At 37.5% G+C, this 10688-nt stretch overlaps 1 protein-coding gene across 1 annotated transcript; it reads right to left on the bottom strand.

Moving 5' to 3' along the window:
• Positions 1-1516: 1516 nt before the first annotated feature.
• LOC149002321 (putative inactive purple acid phosphatase 27) lies at positions 1517-5531 on the bottom strand. The gene is made up of 12 exons (XM_089137758.1): positions 5179-5531; positions 4984-5071; positions 4589-4855; positions 4382-4490; positions 4153-4267; positions 3860-3992; positions 3391-3765; positions 3226-3293; positions 3054-3147; positions 2747-2935; positions 2559-2645; positions 1517-1743 (listed from the first exon to the last, which is right to left on the bottom strand). Exons 1-12 carry the CDS (start codon positions 5511-5513, stop codon positions 1687-1689), a joined length of 1917 nt encoding a protein of 638 aa, XP_088993884.1. The 5' UTR covers positions 5514-5531; the 3' UTR covers positions 1517-1686.
• Between the last annotated feature and the right edge of the window lie 5157 nt (positions 5532-10688).

Genomic DNA, 10688 nt, shown 5'->3' with positions numbered 1-10688 from the left:
CCTTTCGCGAAGTTAGCAACAATGCTCTTGATAGCAGCCATTTATTCTAGAGATATTACATACAAGAATGAGTTCAATTAATGTAGCATAAAACACAACTCATGCAACAACAAATCATACTAGCATAGTCAACCTACGGGATAAGCATTTAAACCAAAAGAGATGCTAACAAACATTCAATCAAATTCTCATGCAAGCCCACATAGACTTATACATTAGTTTCATTCTGTGCAAGAAACATGACTAATACACCCATAAATAAAAAACAATTTTATTAAAATAAAACATACAATCATGTTAATGCTATGAGGTGGTTCACACATAATACTTCTACCTCATTAGCTCCCACTAGGCCCCATTAGGCCCTCACTACTCAAGCATCACATAGATTGTGAGCCATTGATGTCTAGTAAATAGAAACACATTCAAAATTGGACAATAAACTCAGACAGATTCTTAGACGGCTCTCCGTCTGGGAGTCCATCTGTCCGTCTGGCATTCTGTGACCAAACGGATTCTAAGACAGCGCACCGTCTGAGAGTCCGTCTGGCTTCTGTGACTAGACGGATTCTGAGACGGCGCACCGTCAGAGAGTCCGTTTAGCTTCTATGACCAGACGGATTCTGAGACGGTGAGCCGTCTCAGAATCCGTCTGGTCTGGTACACGGACGTCATTTCCCCATTTAAATTTTTTTTTTTCAAAAAATATCCAAAAACACATGAAAAAAATCCAACATTAAATCTTAAACAAAAATTAACATCATGGATTATCAATTCATGCAAATCTTCATTAGGGAAATTCACAAGGATCTTCCCACTCGGATCCGAACCAAAAAATAAGGGTTTCCAAAAAACCCTATCAATTCTCCCATGGGTTTCGTATTAAACCATGGATACTCTGCAGGTTTCCATAAACCCTTGATCCTCCTATTGGATCCATTCATTGAAATTAAACAACGGGGAGGAACAAAGAACCGTGGGAACCAATGGCTCTGATGCCAATGTTGGTAATACTCCAAATATATCAATTCTATTTAATTGACGGGAAAAGATTCCTTACCTGGATTCGCTTTTCCTTTTTTGTGAAGTATTCGCAGCGGAAGTAAATCTGGATCCACGTTCTCGTTCCACCACCAAATCTCTACCGGGATGATTCCACATTCACAAGGAAAGGGAAGTATTTCCACAACTCAAATGCCTGTGGAATGAAGATGGAAGAGTGATCTAAAGCAAATGAAGGAAGCCTCCAATGGGTTTCTCCTTCCTGCGTTTCTAGGAGAGAGGGAGAGAGAGAGATGGGAGCCGCCTCTTTTTCTTGGAAAACTTATGAAATATAAACACACTCATTTATGCGATGGTTACCAAATTATATAACCCTATTTTGTAACCGCCCTAACAGTGAGTTTCCAAATTTGCCCTTGGACATTTAATTTATTAATTATATTAATAAATTCCAACAAAAAGGAACACAAGGCTGCCGACAATTTTATCAAAATGGATATTACATTATGCAGAGAATGCATCAAGAAGATCAGTAAATTTTATTTAGAAATATCTGTGCAAATTCTTTTTACAAGGCAATGAATGTACTCTCTCTCTCTTTCTCACACATACAAACATAAACACATAAATTCACGACCAACTTTTGATGCTCCGAAAGCTATCATTAAAGACAAGCCTTATTGTCTAGCTTTTGATGATGTGAAAGCTGTCCTCAACCATCATGGTGCTTGCAACCACCATCTAGAATTGGGAAGACAAAGAATGAAGTTAGTTGACTGCGAGTACCAAAAAAAAATGGAAAAAGGAGGAATAGGGAAAAAACTATGAATAGCTTTTAGTTTGTGAGAAGTTTATTTAGTCATCTTCCGATTTGTTTATGGCCTCTTCTATGTCACTGGGGATAGGTTTTGGTTTGGTATTCAAGGTTACTATGCAAGGCCTATTCAGAACTTCATTTCCAGATTAATATAATTCTATTTCTTTTCACTTGTGCTCATCTGAGGCTCATTTTTTATCTTAATTTTTCAGCTTGTAATTACATTGATGTCTCAAAGCTAGCCTTACTCAGCCATTTACGGCTAGGAAATATAAACCAAGAAGAAAGGGGGATTCACAAATCAAACTGAAAATCAACAATTGGGTGAAGATCGAAATGACCTTAAATTTTAGTTTAAATGTTTCCTATGAAATGAACTGGCAATATTAGGGGAAATTTAGGATCTCTGATCTCTCTTGCCAGGGCCGAAAATCTAACACTTACCCCTTTCTTGTCTCTCCTTCTTCCTCCTTTATCTTCTACATCTTGCAGGTACTATATTCCAGGATTTTACAATCTACAATAGTTTTGGGTGAGCACTTATTTATTGAATTATCTTTGCCCTGGGTAAAGGGTGGTGGACTTACGCTTGTTGATTGCCTTTGGATGGGTAAATTGTGGTGGACTTAGCATGGAGAGTATTACTTTCTTGGTTTTCATTTAATGAATTTGTTCTCTAACAAGTAAAAGAAAAACAAAAAACGTCTACTTTTGAAAGTTTGGTTTCATTTTTACTAACCTCTGCACTTAAGTCTTGCACTGTTGCTGAAAATCTTACATATCCATATTCAGCAATCCGAACTAAACTCCAACTAGCAGCAGTAGTCTGTCCAAAGCAAAAAACACATGAATACATGATGATCAATACTACTTGAAAAAACTGCAATGGGCTGCATGTACTATGAAGATGATACTCATTTAGCTTACATTGGTTGGAAACTGATCCAGTGTGAACCCTGCCATACCAATAACTGCATGAACTGGAGCACTGTAATTTGTATTATCATATGTGTCAACCCCATTTGCATCTTTAGTAGGCATGGCCTTGCAAGCACCTTGATAAACCGCACAAGTTCTTTCATAGTTGTGGACATGGCCCCAGAGAGCAAGATCCACCTGATGATTCATGATCACAAATTTTTCATGTTCTAGCTCAATACACAATCTCTAAAAACTCACGTTTCTTTTTAAAGATACATTTATCTTGTTGGTAGGATGGATATGTTTAACTTACCTTGTAGTTCATCAGTAAAGGCTCTACAGTTGATACAAAAGTTGGATCTACACTTGGAAGTATTCCTGATATGGAAGAATACATTGGTCTGTGCCTGCAAGTGGAAATGTTTCAGTGGCTGATATTACTTTCTTTAACGCAAGCAATAATAAGATTGTTGGGTCGTACTTACCCTATGAAAATTAACCAAGGAGTTTTCGATCGATCAACCGAAACCATGTCTGTTTCCATCCATTGGTACTGTTATGGATTTCACATTTGTTAGAATATGATCAAAGGAGATTTATAGAATTTCTTTGAACATAATATTATGGAACAGGAAGATCATTTAGGTTACCCGTTCTGAGCTTGAGCTCCAATCATGCTCAGTAGAAATCACGGTGAAATGGATGGGCCCTTGTTCTATGGAGTACCATGGCTTGTCCTTAGCACTTGTGGGCATAGGGAAATAGGTCTCATAAGGGACTCCACATTCACCACCTGAATCAGTAAGTTCGTAGACTGATCCGGAGTCTGGATAATCTCTCTCATGGTTTCCAGCTGCAGTCATGTAGGTAACACGAGATGCTAGAGGGGTTATCTGGTTAAGGAAGAAATCCCATTCAACTAAGAAGCCCGTAGCATAGCTGATGTCCCCAATGTGGAAAATGGAGTTCACATTGCCTGATGCAACTTCTTGGGTCATGGCATCTGTAACTGATATTGATCCTGGCTGTTTATTTAAACAACATTACACAAACTCAAATAAGAATTGCATAAATGTGTGTTTTTAACAAAATGGATACAAAATCTTTTCAGGGTATGACCTGAATGTAATGCTCAACGGAGGCATCATGGGGAGCCTTCCCCATGTCCCCAAATGCAAGGAAGCTAAGTCCAGCTGATCCTCCTGCAGGAGGTGTCCAGAATTGAATCTGAGAACTCCAACCGACTGAATCACTGCAATGTGACATAAGGTTTCTCTGTTTAATGAACATTGATAGGAAAAAGAAATTTGAGAACATATAAACACACTTCTGTAACATCTTCATGAAGTGATTGGCTTCAAGCTCTCTCTCTCTCTCCCCTAAATTTTTTTATTTATTTTTAATTCACTTGCCTTCCATAACTGTAGGTGTAACTTGTTGAAGATTGCAGTCCGGTCATAAGCGCAGTGTGAATATAGCCAGGGTCATGCCATCCAAAATCCTTGGCCGGGCTTATTGCATCAGTACCTAAATTCCAATTTCAGAATTGGGGGTATAAAAGTAGATTCTGCAATATCTTCCCTCAGAATAAAATTAGGAAATTGAATAATGAAAGAAAAACAATAGATCACAAGTACTCACCACACATATCATTTTGGGTAAAGGTGGTAACTTGTGATGTTGCAGTGTATCCATTCCCATATTGAACTTGTTGAGGGTTTTGGTCTCCACTCACCCATGTTAATCTCATCTGCCCCCAAAATAAACCCAAACACTGTCTAATTAGTTCATAATCTCATCACATACTGATGTAAATCTAGTCTATGAGATCAAGATGACCGATATTACCGATTGTCCAGTTGAATCCACACTTGAGAGATGACCATACATTGGACTATTTGGATTAGCAAAGCTCACAGGATTTGTTCGTTTTAAGATGCAAGGTGTATCAAAACCCCCAGTCATGAACACAAACTCTATATCAGTTCTGATGTTAGTGACATGAAATGTTATTGTACCACTGCATGTTTTCACGATACACACGCCACCCAGGGATTCCTGGCATACGGCATTGTTACAATTAAGATAATTTGGATCGTTCTGCACATATTGAGCCTGTAATACCAAAGAATATCCTTTAGTTTCCATATTTTTTAATCATGTTAGAGAAAATATAATTTTATATTTCTTAACTAGCATTAATCATGTCAAATTTATGCATTTCTTATTTTGCTAGTAGTTACCTTCACAGGATAATGGCAGAGTAGAGGAAGGTCACTAGTATCTCCAGTCTCAAGGTACAAAGCTTCATTTAGAGGACAATCTGTGACACTGCACACACAACCAAGAACCCTAATTTTATCAACCCACCAAAAAAGAATCTTCAAAGTGGGAAAACTGTGATTTAAAAGAAGTCTACTTTTCTTGTTTTCGCTTACTTGGAGTAAGAAGGTGAGACCATGGCAACCCAGTCAGAATCTGCAGGAACTATAACACCACTTACAGTAACTGTTACATATTGTTCATTCAAAAGTCCAGACGCTGCAACCGAACTGAAATTGATCTTAAGATATGGATTTGGATCTTCACAGCTCAGTAAAGATCTTCTGTTCAGTAACCGAAAATCTGATATTGAACTGTCACGATGAAAAGAAGGAGAAAAAGAAGAAGGACGAAAAGATGAAGATAGCAGCGGTCTTGCTGATGATGAACCAAACATGAAAAGAAATAAGAACAAGAGAGAAGTGAAACTAGAAGATAGACGAGACTTCATGATTTCTAAAGAAAATGAAACAAGAATAGGAAGACGAGTGAGAAAGGAAAATGTTGAGGCTGCTATATATAATGTTTTCTAAATTGACTTCCAACGTACTTGGCAATTGGCATGATTCTTAGCAGTTCTGTGTCATGCACTTGCGTAACATAATTAAAATTGGAATTAACTTTTAGAAGCCATACTTTCTTTGTTAATCAAGATTTGAATATCCGCGAAAGTATTCTTAGTTTCTACGTAATCTTTTATTAATTACTTTGATTTATGTGTGGTTGACTTCTATTTCTTGTTAATTATCTTAAGTTTATTTGAAAATGCTAGTAAAATATTCTTCAAATATCTATTATTTTTTCTCATAGCTTGACCGGCCCAACTTACACCTTCAAGATAGCTTTTATATATAATTTAAATATAGTATCAGGGTGAATTGAACCATAATTTCTTTACTAAAAGGCATTTAATTTTTATTAAGTTTCCCTAAAAGAAAGTATTGCCTTTAGTTTTGTAATTTTCTGTACCTTTGTATCAAGCTGTAGAGGTTATAACACTCCCCTCCCTTCCACCCAACCTACTCATCTCCTTCCCCCTCCCCACCTGACCTCACCTTCTTCATTTTTCCCCGTTTCATTAGTGTATGCAGAGTTTAACTGGTACATTTCAAGCGAGATATAACTACTATTAGAAGAATATTCTAAGAAGAAACCAAAACATGAAAGAACTTAATTCTAGTTTCATCTACGGTTGCTTTCACTCAATTATAACATCAAATTTGAATTTTGGATAAACTATTACGTGGTAGTTGTGCTTTCACTTGCATCATGCCATGCTAATGATTGAGGCTAATTTCTACAAAAACCATACATTGTTTCTCATCGTTCGACCTCACTAAGTCAAGACGACCAAGATCTGGTCCGGTAGCATGGCATACTTTGGCACCTGTATCTCTCCTCGCAAAATAGAGTCGAATGTCTTTTATGGAAGATGGGGTGCAAGTTTGGCCCTTATGGCCCTAACCTGCTCTAAGCTTGAATAAGGCATGAGCTGATGATTTTGGGCCTTAGAATAATGCATGGTCAAAATATCCTAGTCCTGAATCAGGGTCAAGGATAGGCCGCCTGAGAAACAGTATTTGTCTTGTTTGACCCATTCATGACTTTTAGGCCCATATTTTGGCCCTGATCCCATCTTGATTTTGGCTTAATCTAAACCCTTACTTTAAACTAGATTTAACTCTAATATTGACCCTTACATTAATGTTAATCAAGCCCTGATTTTGATCCTGAGTCTCCCTTTTTTTCTTTCTTTTTTTTTTTCTTTTTTTCCCTCTCCTCTCCTTAGCTAAGAAGCCATTTATGTTAAATGGAAAAAATAACTACCCCATCAAGCTAACGATCAGGAACCAAACACACTTGTCCCTGCAACATCAATTGCCGCCTATACATTCTTCCTCACTAGTTCCTTCATTTTTTTGAATAGGAGGTCAAAATTCACACTAGGTACATATAAAAATCGTCAAAACAAAGCATCAGTCTAGCCTCAAACGTGAAGCTTAAAAACTAATAGAACCAAAATCTAACTCTATGCATAGCATCCTAGCTTATCTCTCTTCGAAGGTTGTTTTCTAGTGAACACTAGTTTCCTTTCTCTTGATGCTAAGGTTGCAAGAAAATCCGCTATTGGATTTGCCTCATGAAAACAGTGTGTTTTTCACACTATTGTTTCTAGATATCATTGAATGCTTACCATCTTTACATGATAAGCCAGGGTAATCGCTTCTTGTTTATAGCCATAGCCACTACTACTGAATTTGTCTCAATCCAGAGCTTTGAAAGATTCACCTCCCTTGCCATTGACACCCCCCCTAACCAGCCCCTTAAATTCAGCTTCATAGATGGATCACAAACCCAAATGAGAGCAAAAATATTTCACCGCCATTGCATTGTCGCCCCTAAGCAAACCACTCGTTAGGGTGTCAATTTGCAGCCTGAACCATTAAGACCAAATCAAACCGGACTATTATATCTTGAACCGGCCCAAAACAAACCTTAATACGTTGTGTTTAGGCTATGGGGCAAAGTCTGAACTGTTTCGGGCTGGTACAGGCCAACTTGTGTGCAGCCCGTTAGCCTAAACAAAATGGCCTCAATCAACCTATTAGTGAAGTACCTCTCTAACTTAGCTCTATATTTCAGATTTAAAGTAGGTTAACTTCATTTTTTTTTCTTTCATCAATCTAATTTCTTCCCTCAAGAGTGCAGTTGTTCCCATTACCTCTCTCTTATATTTCCTATTTTAATTCAAGGGGAGAAGAAAAAAGAAAAGAAAGATGAAAATCGTTAGTCATGGAGCAACTTTTATTGTTATTTTGCAAATAGGTTGTGTTTGGGCTTAGTATTTTTCAGCCCGAAAATATTATGCCTAAACCAAAACCACCCAAATTGCATGGTTGACACCCATTCCACCAACACCAACATGTCCTGGATTACTAAGAGCAAGCCATCTATATTCAGTTTGAGCCACCTGATTTCCGGAAGCAGCCAATGAACCTCAAGAGGAGCTTTGATTGGTTGAACCTTCACCTGCACACTCAACTGATCAGCAATACGCGCATCTTCCTGCCCTACCCTCCCCAAGACATGATAACTTCCCATTAGAAGTTCAGTGCAAAAAAGCCCAATACACCCACACTTTTTTACCAAAAGAAGCGGATTGTATGATTGTAAAGTATTGTATAGTTTATGGAATGGATAAAGTAACAGTTTACTTGGTATTGGAGGAGTAAGTTCTAAACTTATATAAAATCATTTCTTAACAGAGATACACCAAATTAACGTATTTTCTACTGTAAAATCTATTTCATTTATTGGTTACTGAACGCTTTTATATTTTGACCCAAACTGAGTCCAGTACTGTTTTTTGAGAAATATGTAATAATAAAAAATGAAAGAGAAAATTATAAATTGCACGCTTTACTGGGGCTTAAACTCTGGGTTGCACGCTTTAGTGCCCTAAAGCAGATTGCATGCTTTAGTAATTACAAGTTGCACACTCATAACATTCCATCCAAGACTTCATTAAGTCATGAGCAAAATGACCATTATCCTCATAAAATCAAATGACTTAAATAGCCTTTTAAACACTCTTATACCCAGCCCTTCACCCATCTTCTACCTGCACGTCCTCGGAAACTAACACCCCTTGCTGGAAAATCTCTCTGCCATCATCCCCTGGCCGAAAACATCTCTCCTCCCATGAAAACAATCCGGTTGGTGAGGATGGAAGAGGATTTCTTTCAAAATTGGGGCTTATTTGTGCCAAATGTTGTCATGGATGTCATCGCAGGAAAATCTCTCTCCTCCCATGAAAACTATCCGATCAGTAAGGATGGAAGAGTATTTGTTTCAAAGCTGGGGTTTAATCGTGCCAGATGTTGTTGTGGATGTCATTGTCCCGACTATACAAAGGATAAGTTGATCAAAGGGTTGAGACGCCAAGCTGGTGTAAATATGTTTAAAACTTAATTAATATTATTTTATATTTTTATATAAATATGTTTTTTAATCATGTATTTTATCCTATGATTTTTGTTTAGTCTCACATCGGGTTGAGAGGAATTGATTATATCGTTTATATTTAGTAAGGACCTATGTAATATTAATTTGAACTAATGGTCGAACCCTGTGCGACATGAGTCAAGCCTATACCATGTTGTGACCCAGCCATGGTTATATAGATATGTATTAATTAATACTAATGATTCTATATGACTCGGGACTTGAGACCTAGGCCTTGATTCGGAACGCCCATTTTGTCATGGGCTCTATTCCAGAAAGCCCACTGCTGGGTGAAAATGTGGAGGTGCCATTAGAGAAGCACTTTCATTTAGGGAAGTCATCTAGATAAATACCTTTCTAAAGGGAGTTGAGCTAAATAGGTACCCTCACTAAGAGAGGTGACCTTACCCTTTCACCCACAGCCTTTGGGGCTCTATATAAACCTATTTTCGAGTTCATTATTGAAACTGAATTCTCTCCTCCTCTTTCTCTCTCTCTCTCCCCCTGTTGTTATTCTGTTAAGCAGTGAACATAACCTAATTACACCTTAAGTAACCTTTCTGGATTATTTTGTTAAGCAGTGAACATAACCTGATTACACCTTAAGTAACCTTTCTGGGATGCAACCTTAAAGGCTTGGGCTAACTGATCTTAGGGTGAAGACACTTTTAGAACCCGTATTGCACAAATCGGGGTGTCTAAATACCTTAAAGAAAGTACCTCTAGTACGTTTGAGCTCTGAAGAAGTATTGTGAGAACAACCGTTCGAGTGTTTGTGCAGATTCCTCAACCAGTTTCATCACATGCTTCCATGATAGAAGAAGTTGATTGTTAGGAATTATGAAACGATGGTTATCTTTAACTAACTAAACAGAATAACAGAAATTGGACATCATTGTAAACCTTGGGCAACGCCATTGCTGCTACTTAAGAGTTTCTTAGTTTGAGGTTTCGGAATTTGTTGTTCATCCCGGGTATGTAGAGAGAGTGTCATACAAAAGAAGCAAAGTAAAGGATATTGTCAGTGGGTGACGAAAATAAAAGGGAAAAGAAATTAGAGCCCACCGGTGATGGAGTAGAATCCATCGTGAACACTTGAAAGGGAATAGGCTTCATATAATATTTAGATGGATTGTAGAGAAAACCAACATTATATTGCACTTCTGAGAAAGATAATAATCGATGTTTTATGTGATGAAATTGTAATTTCAATCCATCCCATAGCAAATCGAAGCTAAAACCAATAGAAAAATTAGTTAGCAATAGCAATGAATGAATAGAAATGTACCTATCTGAGTTTAGTTTCTTTCTACAATTTACTTGTGTTGGAAAGGAGAGATCGGACCAGGAAAGAGATTTTTTGGCAAGGGACGGTGGGCGGAGAAATTTTCCAGTAGGGGTGTTGGTTTTTGGTAAAGATAGGCAATTTTCAGTAAGGTGTAAGTAAAAGATGGGTGAAAGGATTCTCCCTTCATCCACCCAAAGGGTTGAGTATGAGAGGATTTTAAAAGGGTATTTATGTTATTTGACTTTATGAGGGTAGTATGGTCATTTTCCTCATGACTTAACAGAATCTTGGATAGAATAATAGGAGTGTGCAATTTGTAATTTAAAGTACTAA

The sequence above is a fragment of the Hakea prostrata genome, chromosome 10 (genome assembly GCF_041222555.1).
Source record: "Hakea prostrata isolate BN-2017 chromosome 10, UWA_Hpros_2, whole genome shotgun sequence".
NCBI classification, from domain to species: Eukaryota; Viridiplantae; Streptophyta; class Magnoliopsida; order Proteales; family Proteaceae; genus Hakea; species Hakea prostrata.
The sequence above is the reverse complement of the archived record's forward strand: the minus strand, read 5'-3'. Positions and strand labels throughout refer to the sequence as shown.